The sequence below is a fragment of the Thermobia domestica genome, chromosome 16, assembly GCF_964235325.1.
Source record: "Thermobia domestica chromosome 16, izTheDome1.hap1.1, whole genome shotgun sequence".
NCBI lineage: Eukaryota > Metazoa > Arthropoda > Insecta > Zygentoma > Lepismatidae > Thermobia > Thermobia domestica.
Window position 1 is genome coordinate 37,709,373 of NC_137469.1, and position 24,881 is coordinate 37,734,253.

Here is a 24,881-nt window from a genome sequence, read left to right on the forward strand (position 1 = left end):
CTAGCGTATTTGACGGTAGATCGGGAAGTATGGCGCTAAGGGCGTCACTCTGACATTCATCCTACCAGCTTGTAATGGCGTGGTTGTGCAAGTCTCAAGATTCTTCGAATCAACACTTCCTGGGTATGTCGAAAAAAGCGTTCGCAAAACTTGCATAGCTACTTCGAACATTGAAAAAAGGAATGCCAAGTATCAGATTAAATTAAAAGGGACTTGGGCACGAAAGGATGCTTCTATTTATTTTGCCTACAGTCTTCTCTTCTATCTTTTTAATGCCGTTATATAAGAATTAATATTGGTATTGTAGATTTTTATATTTCTTCTACTATTGTGTTTGTATTTAGTACGTATTTGTTTTATTTTTTGCAATATTCTTCCTGAATGCATGTTTGTTAATATTTATAATTTGTATTATTGTATTTAATTACTTATATTTTTATTTGTGTTGTTTTTAATTACTTATATTTATTAATTTGTATTATTGTAGTGAATTTATAGTGTTTTACTTTGCAATATTTTTAATCGGGTATGAAACAACCAACCAACTTTGGGGTGTTTGGCGGCAGGGCGGAGATAAAGTTTGGGGCGCCGAAGGCGTTTTCATGTGTCATTCATTACACATGTATCCATAGATCCAGGGTGATATCTTCCTTTCTTTCTTTCGACCATTCAAGAGATCGTGAAGTGCTGTCAAGTTTTGAGAAACGATGACCTACTAGATACTTATGTATATTGTTCAGGTACTTTGTTGGAGAATTCTTTAGAGGCGTTGATCCAAGAATTCCAACCATGTTTATGCTTTATTCGTTTAATAAGCACGACTAAACAATGATATTCGTTGCTAGTTCATCATAGTCAAAAGAATAAACATCTAGCGGGAAAGGCTTACTGAAACTGCCAATAACAGTGTAGGCTAGTAACAAATAACAATTGGTTACAAAATAGACGACTCCGATTAAAATGTACTAAAGGCGTCTCTTGAAAATGTGAGCGAAAATGAAAGCCAACCTACTAAGTATTTGTGTTGTTTTGCAACGATCCCTATTATTTATAACAATCAGGATCGTACATTACTCAGATGGGATAACGTTGGTTAGCAACATATGTATGTCACTATTACTAATTTTCAATTAGTACACGATGTATCTGCTGACATTATACAAATCAAGGACATTATACAAAAACGATTTTTTTTTTCTTTTTTCAATTTCCATATGTACAATATATAACAGTTATAAACAAAATATACAAGTTACCATTATGCTTCCGTGGATCTAAAATAGAATAAGGTATAAACTAACTTTTTTTTTCATCTATTGTTATTTTGCGAAAATTACTAAATCGAAATGCAGTAACAATATCTCCGTAGACTTGCAGTCACAGCTTTCGGAACCATTTCAAAATGCTGTCGATTAAAGTTGACAGACGATTGTCTTTAATAAAAGCGCAAACTTGAATAAGCGCCACAACATACTATCCACCAGAGTTCTGTTGCTTCCTGATAATGAGAGGCTGCATACTGACGCTAGAACGTTATTTTTGTTTTAAAAAATAAATAAAATAAGAATTGCTCGTAAAATGCAGAGAGGTGATAACAGTGACGCGCCAACAGTTAAGAATACGAGGTATGTTCAAAAAGTATCGAACCTTATTTTCTCCAGCGTAAACCAATGAACCGCGGGAGACTTTTTTCAGTGTTGACGTAGAGGAGACACTCATGCGCAGTCGCGAATTTTTTCCCGCCAGCAGAAAACGTCAGTCGCTGGCAGTCGGCCAACGATTGAAGCTATGTAGTTTGCAGTTGTCGGATTTCAGTTTCTTTGTAAATTGACAGAAAAACTTGAGCAGCAATATTACATCAAATTTTGCCAAAAGCTTGGCGATACTCCAGCGGAAACCATTCAATCGGATCGGTACATTCAATTTTTGAACGAGAATTTGGGCATGAGGAGTGTGTCCGCAAAATTTGATTCAGGCATTCATCGCCAAACAACATTCCTGTGTGTCGTCAAGCTCGCTGCTCACCCGACATGGCTCCGTGTGACTTTTGGTTATTTCCCAAGTTGAAAATGCCACTAAAAGGGACCTGATTTGAATCAAGAGAAGGCATTATGCAGAATGCGACGGCATGATTGCTCACCAATCCAAAAACTGCGTTCCAGAAGTATTTCCAAGAATGGCGGGAGCGCTGGGAGAAGTGTGTGCATTACCAAGGAAACTACTTTGAACAAGGGGATTAGTGTTTCGGATTTCCAAATCAATAAATGTATTTTTGCCAACCAAAGGTACGATACTTTTGAATACACATCTCGTATATATTCATGTGCTCAATTCGTCCGTTCGTTATGCTGAACTTACATAATCTCAAAAGATAATTCATAAAAAGGAGTTTTAAGTCTAGTTCACGAGACTACTGTTCATTTCAAAGAAAACCAACAAAACTGATTTTGTTACTCAATTCAGACTTGAAATTCCGTGTTCTGTATTTAATATGATTCTTCTGAACCAACTTCAGACAGTAACAATATATACTTTATGTCATATGTCAATATTAATTTGCTAATGCAAGCACGCCCCACTGCTCTACACGAACTGTTGAAATGTTTATGGAAAGCAGAAGAGGGAGGGAAGTTTCACAGTATTTAGTGACCAAACGAATACAAACAATACAATCTATCGTGGTTCAAGTTGTGATTCTGTATTTCAATAAATTATACTCTTAGTCTTGCAGACTTCTGTACATGAGCACTCAAGGCAAATCGTTAAGTAATTATACAATCATCCTCTACAGAACGAGAACTTAATACAAATAAATAATAGTAAATATCTCCGCTTAATCAAAATATGCAAACGTTTTCGCCTTCGTTTTTATCAACATAAAATTTATTTTCAATTTCTTTAGAATATTCAACTCTGTCAAAGAAGTTACGTATGAAATAACACAACACTGTACAAGGAGAATACATTCATATCTATAATGTATAAACCACATATACAATTAACAAGGAGAAAAACCATACGGCACAGCCACAGACTATATACATACAAAGTATGTACAGGTATCACAAGTAATTTTCAACCGCTGCGTTGACACCATTAACTTAACTCAAACCCAGCACCAGCTTGGATTGCATACAACAATTTACTTCGCAAAGTGATTTCATCTGGAAATTCTGGAAGCTTAAGGAGATTCATGCACGTGCTAGCTGTTGGTAATCTGTCACCTGGTCCTGCGTGCTGCACACAAAATGGTGGATCCAATTCCTGAAAAATACACCGAGATTTAGACAATAAAATCTGATAATAATTTGGACAACAAAATCTGATGGAATGCATACATTGTTCGTCAAGGTGGGATCATAAGTTATATATACTCATATACATGGGTTATTTTTTAAGTAAGACCCGTTTTACAATAAAAATGAAACAAGTAAAACATTGTATAAATAAAAACTTACCTCTGTATCTCGTAACAAATTTCTGGTTAATCTATGTGCATCATATTGGACCGCACGCTAGGTGGTCCTTTCTCAACACCTGCTACGGTTGTGAACCTGTTACTGCAATAACTTAACAACGTAAGTAAATCAGGTTCACAACCTTAGCAGGTGTGAAGAAAAGATCTAGACCGGTCCTATATACACAAATGGATTAATAAGAAATAATAAAAATTGTTCCGATATACAGAAGAGGTAGATTATTATTTATTTGATATTTATCCTACATCATCTACCAGTAAAAATAATACTCTTCCACGTTCGGGTAGCTGTCATCATCTGCGAAACATCACTGCACACCAGTAATGTCTTACAAAATCCATTTTTTAAATTTGTTTACACACCGACATAAATATCACCGTATCTGACTTTTTGAGGTGGAGATATACACTAATTGGTAACATTTCTTACATTTGTTTACTATGTACTCACCTTAAACCCTAGAAGAGGTGGTCGTGAACAACTAGTTACAAATTTAAGAAGTTGACGCTTTTGTAGATCAGTAAAATTCTCAACCACTTTCCAGAAAGCACGAATGGTTGGATGGTCAGGAGCATATCCACCTGCAATAAAAATCATAAATCACCATTAATACATAATACAGTAGAGCACTAGACCGGTGCGGGATTTTTATTATTATTATACGAATGAGTTAAAGGCCGAGCACTGAACATCTTAAGCTGATATTATCAACGGTAATTCTTTGGAAACTTGGGGAAAGCAAATTGTTCTGTACAAAACTACAATTATTGTCCCTTTGATTTTCACAGGAACTACCTTCACTGAGATTTTCAGGGAAGTCAGGAAGGAGTATGCTGCCGACCCAATCTTCAGTTTTTCCTCCGACTTCAGATAGCCTGGCCTTGGATTTCATCTTATGCGACTGCAGGAATATTTTCAGGACCCATTGCAGTTGTAGATTGTCCAGGTCTGGCCCAACGAACACACCTTGCCTGAGGTTGCGTAATTCTCAAAACCATTTGTAAATTGTTACTTTTGAAGGTGGGTTTAATTTCAATGCCTATCGCAAGGGTTCGCAGCGACTGAAATTTCATGGCTGCAAATTTTGGTCAGAAGTCATGTTGGCGCGCATAACTTTACGATTAAAGTGAGGCACATTCCACGTCAAATTACTCAGAGAAAATTCGAAATGTCACCCACCGAGTCAGATTTTAATGAAATATCGTGTACTTGTTAACACTGCTAAGGCTTTGTGTTGTCTGTCAAGTATTATTGCCATTGAGGCGAGCAAGATATTGGCATACTATTTCTTCGATACTGTGCCAATACACAGTCGCAAGTAATCAATAAATACGTTTTATTTGTACTGGAATGTGTGGTAACCCATGAAGACTACATGACAGACATTAATGGGTTATTCTCAGTATTTACTATTATTTTACTATTTTTTCATTGGAAAGATGTACCTTCATGAACACACAGCTTATAAATAGGAATGACAGGATCAACATCTAGTACAGATCAAAAACACAATTTCGTACATAAATTTTACAACGGTCCTTCATAAACTGAACCTCCTTGTCTGAAAAATAATATAATCGTACAGTGCTTTTGATACAGGGTACGTACGTATTTGGTCTAGGAATTAATTCGTGCGGTTGGTACGCACACATTGAAGCTGTAGTACAAACACAAAATACATAAATACCTTAAGAAAAATATTGTCCATCGCTAGCCACCACTTTCGCCCATCTGTCAGGCAATGTACGGATTCCGTGGCGAAAGAAGTCCTCATCCTTGGAAGCGATCCAGTCAGAGACCCATGTTTCGATATCTTCTGAAGAAGTAAACCGCTGTCCAATCAAATCGTTGTTCATGCAATCGAACAAGTAGTAGTCCGAAGGAGCAACGTCTGGTGAATACGGCGGGTGGGGTAAAACTTCCCATCCGACATTTTCTAAATAGGTTTTGACCGGTTTTGCGACATGTGGGCGAGCGTTATCATGTTGAACAATAAGTTTATCATGTCTGTTCTCCCATTCTGGTCGTGTTCTGGCCAGAGCTTGCTTCAAACGCATTAATTGTCGTCGATAACGTTCTCCATTCATAGTTTCACCCGGTTGCAGCAGCTCATAGTACACCACACCTTTCATATCCCACCATATGCACAGCATAACCTTTGCACAGTGAATATCTCGTTTTGGTTGTGATGGACCTGGTTCACCTGGTTTCACTCAGGCCTTTTTTCGTTTAGGGTTCTCGTAATGGATCCACTTCTCATCACCCGTAATAATTCGATGCAGAAACCCCTTTCTGCTCTGTCGTTGAAGCAGCAATTCGCAAATGGTTTTTCGTCTTTCAACGTCTCTGTCTTTCAATTCATGTGGAACCCAATGTGACATCTTTTAAATCATTCCCATGGCTTTCAAGCGTTTGGAGACTGTTGTTTGATCAACGCCTAATGCTGCTGCAAGTTGTTCCTGCGTTTGACACGAATCCTGCTCGAGCAATGCTGTCAATTCTTCGTCTTGAAATTTTTTTGGCTGTCCAGCTCGCTCTTGGTCTGCCAAGCCGAAATCACCACTTCTAAACCGTGCAAACCACTTCTGATACGTTCGCTCAGCTAGAGCATGGTCACCATACACTTCCACCAAAATACGATGACTTTCAGTCGCACTTTTCTGCATGTTAAAGTAATGCAGCAGGACACCCCGCAAAAACACTTTATCAGGCACAAATTGCGCCATGTTCACTTAACTACAAACTGGTGTTGTTGACGCTTTAATCCACTGCCCTATACTACGAGCGATACGCGATGACAGGGGTTTGCAACACATGTGTGGATACACGGAACTGTGGGACGCTCCGTTCGTTGCGCCATCTCTTGTCCACCCGCACGAATTAATTCCTAGACCAAATAGAATAAATAATATTAGATATCGGAACATGACACGCGTCTTCTTTTCCTTTACAAGACCAGTGAAAGGATGCAGCCGGATCAAAAAGGTGCATCAACTTCACTTCAACATAATTTTCCTCTTCATCTTTAGATAATACTAATCCAACAAACCAATGGTTATCGTAAACATATGTAACATATGAATTAGTGTTGATGTCAGCGATGCTCATTGGAGAAATGGCCTTTTCTGCAGTGAAATGAAAAATGGAACTGAAATCTGGATCAGCACTGGTTCGCTTTGTCCCAATTAAGTTTTTTATAATTATTCTACTGCCCAGCGCATCCACCATAATGCAATTTACATTTGTGTGTTAGGAAAATGTTCTTTTATAAAGCTAGTTACTGCTTTTTGAATTTCATGATCAAATGCAACATCATGTTCCAAGTCATTTGATACCACACACAAACTAAAAATTAACAGGTTTGCAGGTCAAAGACGAGTATATAGTACTGCTGGGTGTAGGGTACAGGAATCACTAGACCAATAATACCCTTGAGCTTCGTCTTGAATTACGTATGAATAATTTTCAATAAGTGAATGTTGCACGAACTTTTCAAGTTTCCAACTCGTCCAGTGTGCCACTACTTTTCAATACTTCTGCTCTGTCGAATAATACCCACTGATAATATGTAACTTCCTCAAGAAGGCCGCATCAAATTTTCGTTACAGGGACACTCGGAACAATGCCTCAGCATGCAATTCTGATTGCCTACAGAACCAACCATGTGATGGATCATGTCTTGATATCTCTCTTCTCTATGACGTGCATGCAATAAGGGAATCATATTCTTATGTTCATTAAATTATATTAAATTTATCATTAAGTTCATTGGTAATATGTTCTCTACTCCACGACGAAAGTGTCAAAGTTAGCAGTTGTATCTTTTCCCTCTGCGTGATTTGACTGTAGTCTAGTCTTGATTAAATCAGGAAGTTTACCATTTCATGAGCCTTTTGTTTCAAATCTTTTGAAATTTTACGAAAATCGTGTTCAGAGGAAAGCTCCGTTCCCAATACTATGTTTACTTACATTTCTCAAAGCTTTAGTGATTGGTCAGTTTTGCAGCAGCGGACCTTTTGAAACAATACCAGGCCGCGTCTACTGATTATTCTTCAATCTCTTGAACTCTGCTTTTTTTGTTGAATTGGTCGGTTAAAATTTATTATGGACGGATTTCAGTAATCTGTACCACTATAAAATAAACAAAAGAAAAAGGATGCTACAAGTTTCAGATCTTTTTTCTTTACATTTAAATTCAAAGCATGTCAGATTCAAAGCTTTCGACACAATCTCATTTTATTTATGTAAAATATAAATTGTGACGAGAATACTGGAGATTTAAATGAAATACAATTTAAAAAATAATAAAAAAATAAATACAAAATAACTCTTTCTTTACGTGAATTCATGAGAAAACAAGCAAAATGACAAATTTTTAAGTACTTACCGGTATAGTTCGTATGTTGTTTAAGGTCTTCAACGTCTACTGGAATTTGAGCACCAGAAATGAGAACTTGGATTTCCTTGTTATTGAACATTTGTAGCCATTCCATTGGAATAACATTTGCTAATCCCTAAACCAATACAATTAAATGAAAGCTTATTACAACCAGCACTCATCCATCATACTATAGCAATAGTACAACTTTATACAGTAAAACCTTTCAACTTAAACATTTTTTTTTTTTTAAGAACCAGAAAAACTCCTATTGATTTCTAGTTATTATAACTCTTGTAACCTGAACACCCCTCTATCCTGTACCTTCGACACACAAATTTGAAACAGTTGGACACCTAAAAGAGACATCACAGAAATAAAGGAGAATGAATCAACCATTAACGGAAGTTATGATCTGATGATTCACGAGATAAGATTAGTGGAATCCGACATAATGATGTGGATGAGGGAGCAGAACAGACTACTTATTTGCATAGAAAAACGAAGATGAAATTCCAAGAACAGGTGGAGCGGGATCGACAGAATGGCCAGTTGTACTTGGTATGAGAAAGTTGGTTGAGAATGTGTGGATTAAGAACAAGTTACAGAAGCGAAATCCGCGTAACTACCATCTTCACGAAAAACTGAAATTCTGATAAACAACCACATACTGAAACGCGAAATTTTCCTCTGAATGTTATTTTGGTGTTTTGTGTTCATTACTGTGTACGCTACTGTTTAACGACCTGCTAAGGTACGTACATACATTATAAATTGTATTGTACAGTATATACCCTGTATTATATTGCACAGTTCAATCCAAGATATGTTTCTGTATGAAAATACTGTAAAAGTATTTAACAATCGTGAACAACATATGAACTACTCTCCTGCACACAATACAATGTATTGATTCATGTAGTCGTGTAGTACTGTTTATTACGTAACTTGGCTATCGTAAAGAGATGTGAATATGTAATTCACATCATCAGATAGAAGTTATATCGACAGACTATTGGCTATTACCAATCATCGATAATTAGCCAAGTGTGATATGGATAGTGTTTATTTTTGTTTGTGTAATCTATGTATATGCATTACTTATAAACCGTGATCATCTTTCGATTACTGATCGGTTATAAGTTGGAACCGTTAAGACTGGAAGGACTTAACCTGCTCTCTTTATTGTACTCTGTATGTTTGTTCATAAACACTGAAACAAGCAATGAACTTTCTTTGCATGAGAGCTGTCACCGACTAATACCTTTTTTTTTTCTTCGACTAATACCATTTTTGTAACATGCTGTAATATTGTTATATCATGAATAAAACAGAGACCTCTGCCCCCACTCAACCTAATTATCCCGATTCCTTGGCCGACTTTCGACGCCAGCGGCTGTTCAGCATGTCTAGATTTGTCCTTGATAAACCCACTACTTCCGGATTGGGTTAATTAGCAGATAATTAGGATCTGTTACCAGGTGCATAAATAGTGGCGAACTGTGCATGAACCTCGTGATATAATGTAACGAAGGCCCGTTAGGCATTGCCATTCCGAACTGATGACAACAGGGTCTCTGACAAATATTCCCGAAAATGCTTGTCCCAACTTGAGTAGCCAACAGGAAGTCCTGACCTTACTAAGACTTCACTGGGCTGGACTAAGAAAGAGCTTTATCACAGTTACGTATATTCTGGATCAACTGAAGATCACGTTTGACACGTGTTCTTAACATAAAACCAGATATCCTGTCCAAATCAGTAGTAGTTATTCCCAAACTTTTGCAGAAACTTGTACCACTCTGACGCCCTATTTAAGTCGTTTCACTAATAATTTACATTAATTACTTAAGAAGTTGAAAGTAATTTTTAACTTCCACTTATTTTTTCTGGTCACCTAATATATATATACACACAGTATTTATTTAAAATAAATTAAATATTAACCTTGAAAAGAACACTAAATACTTAATTTTTAATTTTTACGTAACATATACTAGTAGAAAATTACACCTTTCAAGTTAAAGTATGTAAGAAATTTAAATTGAAGTATGTTAAATGGGAGTATCCCATAAAATTAGGAAGATACAGTGCATCGCCAAGACTTGGGACGTAACCTCTGACCTGCACAACAAACATAAATAGCTTCATCTGAACTTCTCAATGTACATTTTGATACATATACAAAAAGTAGAGGCTTTTGAGTACTATAGAAAACGTTAACTGAGTATCTTCGAATAAAATAATCTATTCTACGATAAATACTGTTACAGTAATATTTTTTACTTTTATATACATTATATTCACTCTGAACATCTTATTTCAATTCAAATTTCCTACTGGATTCCCCAGTAAGCTAACACGTACTTTCTATACACAAAGGTTCCATACTAGATTCCCGAAAGAGAAAATGTGAATTAGAATTCATATTATACTGAGTCTACAATTCTACATTTCACACAGACTTGGAACGTTAATCTCCAATAACGTAATACAACAATAAAACGATTATGCACTTAGATTAAAGGGGATGGATGATAACTGCAAGTTCATGATGAAAGACCCTTTCCCCTATTAAAAAAAAAAAAAAAGGTCCTTCATGAACTCATACCAGAATCGAACCAAGAACTTACATTAGAGGTAAACATTCTACCACTGTCCTACCATTCTCCTCTCAAATATAAATAATTTGGCGACTTATCGTATTATTATCTATTATATTTCAGTACGTAAAATTCATATCTCGATTCCAGTATTGCTTTACAATATACGTACCTGTTTAAAAGCGTTACACTGGGCTCGAATTTGTCTATTTAATTTATAATCTGCAATGAGATGTATGTATTCTATCCTGTTATTGGCCGTTACACTTATGTTTGAACCTCCAGGTTTTAATTCTTCCACCTGAAAAAATAAATATATTAATTTAAAAAAAAATAAAATAAAATAAAAATTTAAAATTTCAACTAATATTCACATTATAACAATTATTTGAATATTTACTTAGTATTTTTACCTGGTACTTATAACAAAGTTAATGCTAATAGTTATGATGTTTATTTACTATTCATCCTATCAACTTTCTACATACGGTATCTAGACAGTGTAGACCATTTATCTTGATGTAACTTTTAAACTAATGGACAAACAACGCTGAAATTTTGCACCATGCAACTATCATGAACGGGACATTATTTGGCATATTCCGTGATACCAACCCAAAAGTTGCTTCTTTTTTTTTTTTTTTTTTTTTTTTTTTTTTTTGTCAAATGACATTATGTCAGGCTATTACTCATTCAAATCTACACGTACTTCGAAAATATAATACCACACTTCTTATGCAGTGTTACAAACTAAGAACGCTACAGTATCACAAACATCGAAAAATAACCAAATTTTTGGCGGTTCTACAACAGCAAGCGTAGCTAGTGAGACGGACAGGGTAATGCACATCAAAAATATCTTCATGTCCAATACTACGGTCGTCATACGACGTTTCGAACAAGTAAAAAAAAGTTACAAGGAATCGAAAATTTGACTTTTTAAAAAGGACTTCATTTCGAAAAAGCATTTAGGTAAATATCATCAAATTACGTAGATGGTTTTAGGTATAAATGTCATAATTCTGAACCCAGAACACTGAATGGAGGAACCTAGAGAACTTAGAACACTTCGAATGGAGGAACCTAGAACACTTAGAATGGAGGAACCTAGATCACATCGAATGGGGGAACCTAGAACAATTCGAATGGAGGAACCTAAATCACATCGAATGGAGGAACCTAGAACACTTAGAATGGAGGAACCTAGAACACTTAGAATGGATGAACCTAGAACACTTAGAATGGAGGAACCTAAAACACCTCGAATGGAGGAACCTAAAACACCTCGAATGAAGGAACCCAGAACACTTCGAATGGGGAAACCTAGAACACGTAGAATGGAGGGACCTAGAACACTTCGAATGGGGGAACCAAGATCATATCGAATGGGGGAACCTAGAACAATTCGAATGGAGGAACCTAAATCGCATCGAATGGGGGAACCTAGAACACTTCAAATGAAGGAAACTAGATCACATCGAATGAGGAACCTAGAACACCTCGAATGGAGGAACCTAGAACACCTCGAAACTGTTTCCCAATAATGCTGTATTTTTGATATGGTGAAGGCCCAAGGAAAGAGCCTGCTTAACGAACAACGTTGCTTTTTCATTTCACATAGAACGCCTTACCAATATGAAGCCCAAATGACTAATGCGATTGGGAACATTTTACCATTCTAGATTGAAACTCACCAATTTCTAACAACTTTCCTCTCCTTATATTTTTTCCATACCTTTACTCTAACGAAGTTAGCGTATGAACCGGGTTTTTGGTGCATCCGATGCACATTAGTACTTACTCTTGTTTCTCCTAGTTCATCATTCACTACTGTAAAATCCAGACCGAGATCAGTCACGTCTCCATCGTAACTCTTTAAATACAATAAGTTGCGATACATGACTGGGTCCAAAGAGGCTAAGTGATGTACGTCAACATCTGAATGTCTTCCAACAATTTTCGATAAAAAGAACTCTGCAAACGGTAGTTCTACTAGCAAGTTTTCATATATCGCCTGCAATGAAAAAAGATGATAATAATAATAATAGTAATAATAATAGAATTAATTGCAGCATTTTACAAGCTTTACAAGTATATATTTTATTTACAGCCTGTGTCAAATACTATTTCTCACCAGATTTTAGAAAAAAACATACTAGTACAATACAAACTGTCAAAATCTCTATTCAAATCACTCTTCTTAGCACTTGTCTGGCAATTGAAAATACATAAAATGTTCCAAAATGATCTTTTCAACTTTGATCACTTATAAGTCAGAAATGGGGATAGATAGAAAGATGCGATTTACGGCATAATGTTCACATACACCTTAAGTTTTGTTCTATACCAACACTTCCAACAAATCTCTCTTCTCTAATTTCTTTTGTTTTTGTCTTTGCAGGTGAGACATTGAAAAAAATACCCCATTCTCTCCTCAGGAGATGGCACAGAGTATGAACAGAGAACAAATCTGCCACCCACGTCCAGCGGAACTTCCGGATGCATTACAGATGCACACTCACATCACGTCCGACCATCCGCCAGTGACGAAGTTCAAGGAAACTGGAAGTGCCGTGAAGAGAACGAGTTCTGGACATCCGAACATGAGTGAAGCAGATGTGGAACGGATGGAACAGGCATTTCTCTGGAGCCTAACCAAATCAGTCCGTCAAGCGTCTCGACAGTTGTAGCTACCATCGACCACGGTGCACAGCGACTGATTTTGCATGCAACAAGTTGCAGGTGCTGCATACACTTCAATCTGATGACAGGTCAAAGCGCAAAGCATCTGAAACTGAGATTCTAAATCGCATCGAGGAACAAGACTTTCTGACAAAGGTGATGTTCTCAGACGAAGCGTGTTTTCATGTGTCCGGATGGTAAAACGACACAATGTGCGGATATGGGTCTCAGAAAAATCCCAGGTAAGCCGGGAAATTGTGCGCGACGGTCCAAAGGTAAACGTGTGGTCTGCATCATGACTATTTTTTCTTACAGAGGCATCAATTATTGCGACTGTTTATCTGGACATGTTGGAACAATTTGCATTTCCACAGGTCGAAAACCTGCAACCTGACGTCCTACTGCAGCAGGATGAAGCCCCTTCTCACTGAGCCGCGATCGTTAGGAGGGCTCTGGACAACACATTTTCAGGTTGTTGTATTGATTAAGGAGGACCCATTGCTTGGTCCCCAAAGTCTCCAAATATCACCCCACTAGATTTTTCTTCTTTAGGCTTTGCGAAGGATGTGGTCTTGTAATAAACTTATTTGTGCATTATTTTTGGTGTGCCCAGCTCAGACATTTGATCATTTTATTTTAAAGGCTGCTATTTCCTTGCGCATAGCGCAACTAATCGTTGTATGTTCTCATAACGGATATATCTGCAGCAAAGCAGACGAGAGCAGTCGCCGGCCTTGGCCGCCGCGAGCAACCAATCACAGTCCCACATGTACTTACGTCAGTCTGGTAGGTGGGATTCACGTGAGCAGCAGGGACAAAGGAAATGCATGATGTAATCAGCACTTTGGCGCCGGATATATGATCAAGAGAAGCTCTGTACTTCAGCTGCTCGGGACAATTCATATTAAACTTTGCAATTATGTGAATCCATCGTATATTTCATTTGTATTAGTTATCTACATATCTTAGTTTCTTAAAAATTGTTTCCTTACTGTAAAAATTAATGTAAATATAATATGATTTGAAAATAGAGCACTTATTTTATGATCATCATATAGTGTCAGATTGAGTATTGTTGCCTTGTGTGCCTCCATAGTGTTGTGCATGGTGCAATATATTGATACAAATACTTTATTGTTTTATGTTCTCTTTCAGTTTAAATGATGCTGAAGCTTTATCCTATTTGTAAGTTTAAGGTTGTTGTTTGAATCTTTGCCTACTTGTTGTTAGCGGTGAAATAAGCTATTACTCTAGCGATAACTTGTTTCGTCGTTAATGCTCGGACGAAATATTCGATCAATGACTATCCAATGTAATGCTTACTCTATCTGGATTTCCATTTTATAGGGCAAACATCACAGTCTACAAGATTCCAGTGCCAGACCTGCAAGCTCGCATCGGCGCAGCACTTGAACACGTTACGGAGGACATGCTAGGCTAGACATGTGTGGAACTGGAATATTGCTTAGATATCCTTAGATTGCGCACACACTGAACTATGTTAAACGGCTAGTAAAACTATAGGTGTGTGTGAACATTATGCCGCAAACAGCAACTTTTTATTTGTCTCCATTTCTAACTTATACGCGACCAAAGTTGGAAAGATCATGTTGGAACGCCCTGTATTTATTTGTAAGACTGGAAATTTCTGGATGTAGCGGGTATTATCCGACCAGAGGTATAACACTTTTACAATTATGCAGAAGAGATAAATCCATCTGACAAGGGTGGGGGGAGAAAGGAGAAAATATAACCAATTGATTTCATGAAAGCGTGTTAAATTTAGTTGTTTATCATAGTAGGTGACAGATGTAATCCTGCTCCCGCAACTCTTTGTTTCTTGACTGCAATATGAGTACAATCAAGTGTAGATTTGCCCACTAAAGGTTGCAATGTTACAGATCAGATTTTAATGCACAAATATTTTATGGAAAATTGTAATCATGTAGAATTTACGAAAGCATTGGTATTAAATTGTTCGTTGACTTGTGATTTGTACTCTTTGCTGTATGTTATGTCTATATTATGTTAATCATTAATATGTTGTGCAGACTTCATGAAAATAAGGTATTCTATTTATAAGTTTATGCTGCCACATTAATATGTCCGATGTTCTTGTAATTTTGTGTTACGTTTACCAAGACTATACGTGGAATTTCAGTTTTGAGAAAGAAAGGAAAAATATATAAGATATGGCAATCGACAGAATTTTATGACGAATAATCTAAATTTGGACTTCAAATTATTTTATTAACTTCTGTCTCTGCAAATAGATAATTTGTATTAAAAACAGACAAACGGTAAACTCTAGAATTTAAGGGCTGAATCAAGTAACACTTCGCAATCACAGCAGCATACTTATTGCATAATTTAACTGATTCTTGCTATAATGAATAGCTAACTAACTCACTCATTCTATGACCTGTGTAACCTGGAGGTTCAATGCCGCGTTCACAAAAGCTCACGACTGACTTCTATTCTTAGCCAACCGGTTCCAGTTTCTACTTTGTATTTCTATTTTTGCGAGATTCATCTTAATACTGTCCTCCCATCTGTGCCTAAGTCTTCCTAATTGTCGTTTTCCGACTGGATTTCCAGTTAAAATTTTGAGAGCACTCCTACTTTCTTTCATTCTGGTTACATCACCTGGCCATCTGAGCCTCCTAGACTTCACTCTAACAATGTTTGATAGACGGCATATATTATGCAGTTCATCATTATAAAGTTTCCGCCATTCTCCATTCCTGTTCCTCTTGGGTCCGAATATTTGCCTCAGGATCTCAAAATACTTTCAGTCTTCCTACAGAGTAACCGACGATATTTCGCAACAATACAGCACAACAGGCATGATTATCATTTTACATACTTTAAGCTTTAAATTCTTCGACAGAATTCGCAAAGACAAAGTATTTTGAAATGAATAACACAACTTCTCTCCTTTCAGTTGGCACTTAATTTCTTCGTAGATATGGTTTTGGTCTGTTGATTTTGATCCTAGATATTTGAAAAATGAAATGAAATCTTTGTTATGTCCCACGGTTATGCCGGTTAGGCTAAAGGAGACGGTGATGATGATTTCCGAGGAATATTTTCCATTGGTTATCCCTCATAATCGTTGCTTTAAAATTATATTTCCCTGGTTTCCCTGTTTATATTTTTTAAATATATATCTTTTAACTAAATTGATAATTTTATTTATTTTTAACTTACCTTCCCCAGTATTCTTCCAATAAAATAATAATGCTTCGGGAAGTCTTCTACCAGGAGATGAACATTTGGATTGGGGTATAGCATATTATCTTTCGTTAACCTGAAAAAACCTCTATTTGGATCAAAGGCAGTCTTCAGTAATTCTGACAGGAATTCTCGAAATATACCTCCACCATCTACGCCTGCTTCGTCCATACCAACAACATTTACAAGCTGGACACGCATCTTCAGCCTTAATTCCGGTTCTGTAAGAATAAAAGTACGGGATTCAAATAACAATTTTTATGTAGCAGACCTTGTGAAATTCTGAACATTTCGTATTAATGCGTGTACGAAAATTTACCATTAAAAATCAGAAATATAATTTGGTATTTCACATCCACGCTTTTTATTCGACATCTGTTAAAGTAAAATCCTTGCTTACAAACAATCACAGAATATGGATGAAAATGCATACAATAAACTTTAGAGATTTTTTATGAACTGATATAAGAAGTAATAAATTGCAATGATTTTCTAGAGAATTAATATATATATATATATATATATAGATAGATAGATAGATAGATAGATAGATAGATAGATAGATAGATAGATAGATAGTTAAAGTAGAATTTTTACGATTGATTAGTAATTATTTCTCATGAATGAACATCAATTGCTGGCAACGATACCTACTCATAAAATCACAAAGGAATACAAAGTGTGACAACAACATATAAATGTAATTTTTTTTTTTTTTTCATAATATACAGATGTAATGTTTTCTTAACTATTTTCTTTTGGTTTAATATCTTTAAAAACTACAATTAACTTTGTTCGGGTGATGCTAATGACGTGTCTACTTTGACGTCTGGTGGGAACTCACTTCAGCAACACAAGTCAAGGATGGACTAAAGAGCTTCTCATGGATAAACAGTTGAGAGTATGCGCCTTTAGTGTGGGAGACTCCGGTTCGATTTCCGGTGGAGCTCATGTGGTTGGAGTCTCACGTTAAACTGTAGGTTCATGTCTCATATAGCTTCACTGCTTAAAGGTACGCTAAACTTAAAATTAAAACAAATCAAGGATGACTAAAATCACGCATCTAACGTCACGAACTCTGTAAACGTCCGACAACAGTCTGGGGTACTCAGACCATCAGGAGGCATTGGTTGTTAAACAGGATTGTATGGAAGTGCACTATGAAGAATTCACACATTAATAACGTCATTACATTTGGGCAAGGAACGGAAAATGAACGCACTGTCGCTAACACTCCTCTCTCAACTGTCATTCTTTCTCTCTCAGGAAGTACATAATCGTAAAAGTGGCCCCTGATCCGACGAGAAGTAGGCTGTTGGGAGAAAGAAGTGATTTAGGTTTAAACTAACAAGAAGGTGAATAACATGGAAACTGATAAATCAGGAATGGAAGGCTAAAGGAAAGTGTATAGAAATGTCTTTGTAAACTATATATATTAATTACATTTTCCTATATCATGTATATCTGAATGTGCAGGGAATATATATTCTTCTTTTATTATTCTTTTCCTAATTTTTCATCAACTTTCATGCTATTCATCCTAAATGTTAAAAAATCTACACTAATTTCTTATTACCAAGGATGAATGCAAAACAGCAAATGAAAATTACTACATTCTCTTTTATAAGATAACACACTCGACTAGCTTCTTAATGCTAGATTTAAGATGATGTTATGATATTATGAGTCGAATACGCTTCGCGAGTTCAATGGACCAGTCGGAAATTCCATAACTCGGTGGTGCAAGTTGGGACCCTTCCGTAAGAGTTTCCTTGGTCAAGAACAGGGTTTGGATTTTAAGCAGATACAAATAACCTGGTACTCAATCGAAATAAAATTTAGTTGATTGATTGGGGTTTAGCGTTCCATTCATTACCAAGGTTATATGAGACGTGAACTTACAGCTTAACGTAGAGCACGAACCACATAAACTTCTTACGGAAATTGAACCCGCCTAACCCGCGCCAAAGACGTACGCTAACTACATAATCACGAGATAGCTCTCGAAATAGAACTTATTCATTTAGACTCAAATATAATCTGAACATGCAGTTTCTACAGTTATTGCACATTGAATGCTATATGCATGGGAGTAAATAATTAGAACAGCAAATCAGTAGATGGAGAGATGAGATACGTAAAATGAAAAAATGAAAACTTTAAGTTTTACATCCCACGATAATGCCAGCTAGGCTAAAGGAGACGGTGATGAGAAATGAAGGAAATGGTGAAATGAAGAAAGTGAGACGGGAGAACCCCGTGAAAATCCACGCATACGATCTACCACAGAGCTCACCTGACGCGAGCTGGGATCGGACCAAGGACCCCATGCAACATAGGTGAACGCTCTACCACTGATCCACCGCGCCCCGAGAAGAGATAAGCATCCGTTAACATAATCAATCATAGATTATAGGTACAGAATAATGACACATTTCAATAGTGCAAATGTTCTAGCTTAAATTACACAAAGTAAATAAATTCTCTTGTTGCTCACGATATTTCTCGACATGACGTGTATGTTTGTGTGTGGGTATCAGTATGAATTTCAAATCTATTTTCACCATTATGTTATCGTATTAAACGAACAGCCTGTATTCTAATTTTAACTTTATGTAAATTCATCCATTCATTACAATAAATTGAGTATTTTCTGATGAAACTTAATCACATATATTTCTCAATGAGATCCAATATTTTAGAGTAACAAAGTACATCATTTGTCGTTTGAGCATCTTTTTTTATATACATGTAAGTGCTTCTGAATATCAATTTCACACAGTATCCTACACAGTAGCAATATAAAAAGTTGTGCACGACGGTCACGTTTACCTGTCTAAAATTGGTAATTTAGTGAGCAATCAAGCGCTCTGAATTATATATTTGACCAATTCCATTTCAAATCGTCCAGGCAAACCACAATTGGTCCCCATCATAGTCTCAGATTTCATTTATTTTTTTAATATGGGATCTACATGCAATATTATTAGACCCATATTTTTTCTTTTTGCTGAAAAAAATTTTTCCTTCGATATACAGCCTTCCAAAATGGCCTCCCTCCTCTCGGATTGCTCGAAAAACTGAAAAACATGTCAAATTAAAAGTTTTGTTGTAGAGAAACGAATGTACTTAGTAATGTAATCGCAATAGTAGGAAGAGTATACAGGGTGTCTACTGGAATACCAGAAAGTAAATTCATGACTTTTTCATGACTTTTCATGACCTTTTTGTTCAAATTTTCATGATCATGGCGGTAAAAATTTACCATTAGTAATAATAAACCCCTACCATCAGTGGTGCATCGGAACTATGCCGGTTGCTAGTCTTAAATATCACTTATTGTGAATCTTAAAGAAAGAATCTAAAATTCTGCCGCCTTGTGCTCGAGCACAGAATAGCACTTACCTAAATACGGGCCTGCTCTTACCAGTGAATCAACTGTATTTGAAGTTCTAATTCTGAGTATAATTATCCATCTAGCAGAAATTTGTCTGAAATTAAGCACTGAGAACTGCCCAAAGACAAAACAAATTATAAAAGAAATTCGTTTTAAAAAAATAAATCATCAAATTTAAAATCTGCAAACTCAAACGAATAATATTATTTGCATAAGTCTAAAGGCCCAAAAATACACATTTTACATTTCTTAGAAGTAAAGAAATAGCAGATCAGAAAGTTGGACAGTAAAAAGTTGTTACTATATTACAGAGACTAGAAGATGAAATGGGAAGCAGCTAGGAAGACAGTAAAGTACTAACTGGTGGGGGAAATTCTCACAATTACTGACCTGATACAACTGTTTCAGTACATGCAGTATGAGGTATAAAAGTATGAAGTATAAAAATATACTCTGAGATTTCAGATTTTCATGACCAGTTGGGTAAATAAAGGACTTTTTCATGGCTTTCATGACCACTAAGCAAAATATATGACTTTTTCATGACTTTCATGACTTTCATGACCAGTAGACACCCTGGTATAAAGTTGTATGTTTCGTTGGAGGGCCAAAATTCGTCTATTGGTCCAATAGGAATCGCGTAATTCACTCGCAATGTTGCCAACTTTGATGAAATTTTTGCTAACTTCAAACATTTTTTTTCTGTCCTCACGAGCAATATTAACCATCTGCTTCTAGCATCGAAATCTACTCCATAAGGTCTCTTGAAAATGTAAAGGACTTACGTTTCTGATTATTACATCCCACGTTATAGCATGATGAAAAGCTGAAAATTGCATTAAGACGCCATGTTTGGACGCCATTTTCTCAAAAACCCCACCTTTTAAAAATCTGAATTTTTTACATGTATTGGAGAAGTACCTAAGTATTTAAAATCCGTTAACCGTTCATGCGGCTGCAGCCCCTAACATTCGCAATTAATTATTGAAATTTCGATTTTTGTACTTGCAATGTAAATATTTCGTATGGGCATTTAGGTCCTATACCCAAGGCGATTTGAAAGGGAGTATGAAAATTTTGAGAGTAGAATCCTGACATCAAATCCAGTAGAAAAGTTCCTATAAACATGAGTCGAATTCCGCTTCGTTTTCGAGTTACAGGGTTTCCAACTCGGAATCCAAAATCGGTTCGGGACAATAGAAAATGAAATATATATTTCGCGTTAGATCAGAAACTGTGTGTTAAAGCTTTGATAAAGTTCAGAAAGTTGATTTGTATCAATATGATGATTTTTACGTGCGTTGCAATTCAGTTGGCAGTGTTGCGAACTTGCTAGAACTTTTATTTGTTTCCAAAAGACACTACGTGGATTTTATTTGATATTTGGTATTCATTAATGATTGCCAGCATCACATGAAGCATAATTTTCCCCACATTACCACAGTTTTCGAAAACTTACACGTATTTCATTAAAAGGTTTATCTCATGCGTTATTGATAGTTTGCAACATTACGTGTGAATTTCACTTGATGTATGCCATCATTAGTAAAACCAAAATGTCGAATAAAAACTACGTCTGTGTAAGTTGTAATAATAATAATAAAATAATAATAATAATAATAATAATAATAATAATAATAATAATAAAGATGAAGAAGAAAAATATTTTTTATTATCGCAAAACCTCTCGTAACTCCACGCATCAAGTTCGAACTTAATCAAGAAGTTCTGCTGCAACCACGAAACAGTTTATTACGAGATTCGGTGTATTGAACATCGTCCTAGTGTTCTCTGGAACCATGAAAATTGTTTTCACTGGTAACATGACATTGTAGTGCACTAGTTACAGTGTTTATGTGAATAACAATGGGGAAGTCCTACACAGAGAAAAATCCGTTCTCCGTACAGCAGTATATTGTACAAATATACGGTATCCTCTTGCTTACTATAGAAATCAGTACGGAGTATACGCTATCCGTATGCTACATAGGCACTGCCCTTAGATGTTACATCATGCTGTTGCAGGATGTCTGACATCTAACAGTTTTCCGTATATCACATGTATATACTTATGTTACTTTCGCCAGTTATATGTTATATACGTCCATTTGTATCTGAGATCCTGAGCACCTACATTATTTCATACAGAAAGTACGTATAGATGGAACACTTATACAGAAAGTATTATAAAACATGCATTTTCAGTTATACGTCTGCTGTACGTTGTCCAAAAAATACAGGAATTACGCATGTAACCTATCTTTTTAAGTTACCACCTACAATTTTTTTCTCAGTGTATTACAGTAAGGACCGTATTAAATGTGTTGATGATTCTAAAAGGCATAAGATAATTGTGTACAGAAAGAATTCTTGACAAACATTTTATCTTGCGGTAAAATATATGTATTGCGTACAGCGCGTCTGCCAAAACGTAGTATTAGGAGAGGATGATTATTCGTGTAAAGGGTGCTTTGAATATTTACCGTGAACAACGTGAAAGTGTGTGATATATTGGTGATCACGAAAGAAGATGTAAATATGAAATTATGCACCAGCAAGATAAAGAATTTGTTCCTCTGAATGTAGATTTGGAAACCATTAACCATAACATGCTAAACATGAATGTGTCCCCATTAAAACGGCCGTTATCGGTGAAACCTAGACTACGGTGAAGGATTCACATCTCAAAATTTTTCATACTGCCTTTCAAATAGCCTTGTGTACAAGACACAAATAATCATCCTCCCCTAATAGTACGTTTAGGCTGACACGCTGTACGCAATCCATATATTTTACCGCAAGATAAATTTTTTGTCTAGAATTCTTTCTGTGCACAATCACCTTACGACCTTTAGCATAATCAACACATTTAATACGGTCCTTACTGTAATAGGACTTCCCCATTGTTATTCACACAAACACTTAACTAGTGCACTACAATGTCATGCTACCAGTGTAAACAATTTTTCATGGTTTCAGAGAACACTAGGACGATGTTCACGACACCGAATCACACAAACTATCAATAACGCACGAGATAAAACCTTTTAATGAAATACATGTAAGTTGTCGAAAACTGTGGTGATATGAGGGAAAATTGTGTTTCGTGTGATGTTGGCAATCAGTAATGAATACCAAATATCAAATAAAATCCACGTAGTATCATTTGGAAACAAATAAAAGTTCTAGCAAGTTCGCAACACTGCCAACTGAATTGCAACGCACGTAAAAATCATCATATTGATACAGATCAACTTTCTGAACTTTATCAAAGCTTTAACACACAGTTTCTGATTTAACGCGAAATATATATTTCATTTTCTATTGTCCCGAACCGATTTTGGATCCCGAGTTGGAAACCCTGTAACTCGAAAACGAAGCGGAATTCGACTCATGTTTATAGGAACTTTTCTACTGGATTTGATGTCAGGATTCTACTCTCAAAATTTTCATACTCCCTTTCAAATCGCCTTGGGTATAGGACCTAAATGCCCATACGAAATATTTACATTGCAAGTACAAAAATCGAAATTTCAATAATTAATTGCGAATGTTAGGGGCTGCAGCCGCATGAACGGTTAACGGATTTTAAATACTTAGGTACTTCTCCAATACATGTAAAAAATTCAGATTTTTAAAAGGTGGGGTTTTTGAGAAAATGGCGTCCAAACATGGCGTCTTAATGCAATTTTCAGCTTTTCATCATGCTATAACGTGGGATGTAATAATCAGAAACGTAAGTCCTTTACATTTTCAAGAGACCTTATGGAGTAGATTTCGATGCTAGAAGCAGATGGTTAATATTGCTCGTGAGGACAGAAAAAAAAATGTTTGAAGTTAGCAAAAATTTCATCAAAGTTGGCAACATTGCGAGTGAATTACGCGATTCCTATTGGACCAATAGACGAATTTTGGCCCTCCAACGAAACATACAACCTTATACTCTTCCTGCTATTGCGATTACGTTACTAAGTACACTCGTTTCTCTACAATAAAATTTTTAATTTGACATGTTTTTCAGTTTTTCGAGCAATCTGAGAGGAGGGCAGCCATTTTGGAAGGCTGTATATCGAAGAAAAAATTTTTTTCAGCAAAAAGAAAAAATATGGGTCTAATAATTTTGTATGTAGTTTCTTATTTTAAAAAATGAACTAAATCTGAGACAGTCGTGTGGACCACCCTGGACGATTTGAAATGGAATCACTCATTTAGATTTCTATCAAATTGATATCTATGCCAATTTTATAGATGTGTATAATCTTAAAGACGACAATTATGACCACGGGTCCGACACGATAAAATTAATCAATAGTAGATCAAAAATGTATAAAAGTAGAGATAGGCAATTGGCAATAAAAATAAAACATATAAACATAAATAAGGTAACTTTAGGCCCTTTAGGCTAAAGCAGACGGATGATTAATAGTAGTTAATAATTTTGAAATTCTTTTGTGCTCTCTCGTCTGGAATCGAACCAGGGACTACGAGCACCAAAGTCACAAGTGCTAGCTACTAGACCAGTGGGGAGGGCTCTGACATTATACTAACCCTTTGTGTAACACAAGAATAAATGATAAAAAAAAAAAAAAAAAAAAGTAACTTACCATTCTCAGGAGACAATTTCTCGTAAGCATCTTCATACAAATAATTTCTTCTAATCGTTACTTGTATAAAGGGTCCCTGTAAAAAATGACTACGCTCTCCCTGATGCTCCATTTTATCTTTCATGATTAGATTTTGGAATACAAGCACTCGCTCTTGAAATCCTACAAGAAATGGAAGCTCACGCAGTATGGTCATCGTCCGCACTTCTTTTGTCGACAGCGGTGGTCCTTCCTCTATTTAAAATAAAAGCGGCACTCAGTTATGCATGATTTTCTTAAGAAAAATAAGGTAAAAGTTTAATTCATTAACAAGTAAATGAATCTTAGAACTCTTAAGTATAATGTACGTGTTAAAAATATCAACTGACATCTTTCATTTTCACTTATAACCAATTCTATTCATCTTGGATAATATTTAGCACATTGAAATATTGAAAATACACTTCAGAAGTCAGTTAATATAAAACACTTCTCTAATTTTACACCACTCAATCACTGAATTAT

At 35.9% G+C, this 24,881-nt stretch overlaps 1 protein-coding gene across 2 annotated transcripts in view; it reads right to left on the reverse strand.

The window, feature by feature from the left end:
- Positions 1–2,674: 2,674 nt before the first annotated feature.
- Positions 2,675–24,881, reverse strand: part of LOC145673018 (ubiquitin-protein ligase E3C) — a 57,742-nt gene continuing 35,535 nt past the window's right edge. For both annotated transcript variants that reach the window (XM_081742325.1, XM_081742326.1), the window contains exons 12-18: positions 24,378–24,611; positions 16,353–16,597; positions 12,262–12,474; positions 10,633–10,761; positions 7,867–7,993; positions 3,930–4,060; positions 2,675–3,264 (exon numbers count right to left, since the gene is read on the reverse strand). In XM_081742325.1, the coding sequence (XP_081598451.1) occupies positions 3,097–3,264; positions 3,930–4,060; positions 7,867–7,993; positions 10,633–10,761; positions 12,262–12,474; positions 16,353–16,597; positions 24,378–24,611 (1,247 nt within the window). In that variant the 3' untranslated portion in view covers positions 2,675–3,096. The remainder of the gene's footprint in view (positions 3,265–3,929; positions 4,061–7,866; positions 7,994–10,632; positions 10,762–12,261; positions 12,475–16,352; positions 16,598–24,377; positions 24,612–24,881) is intronic.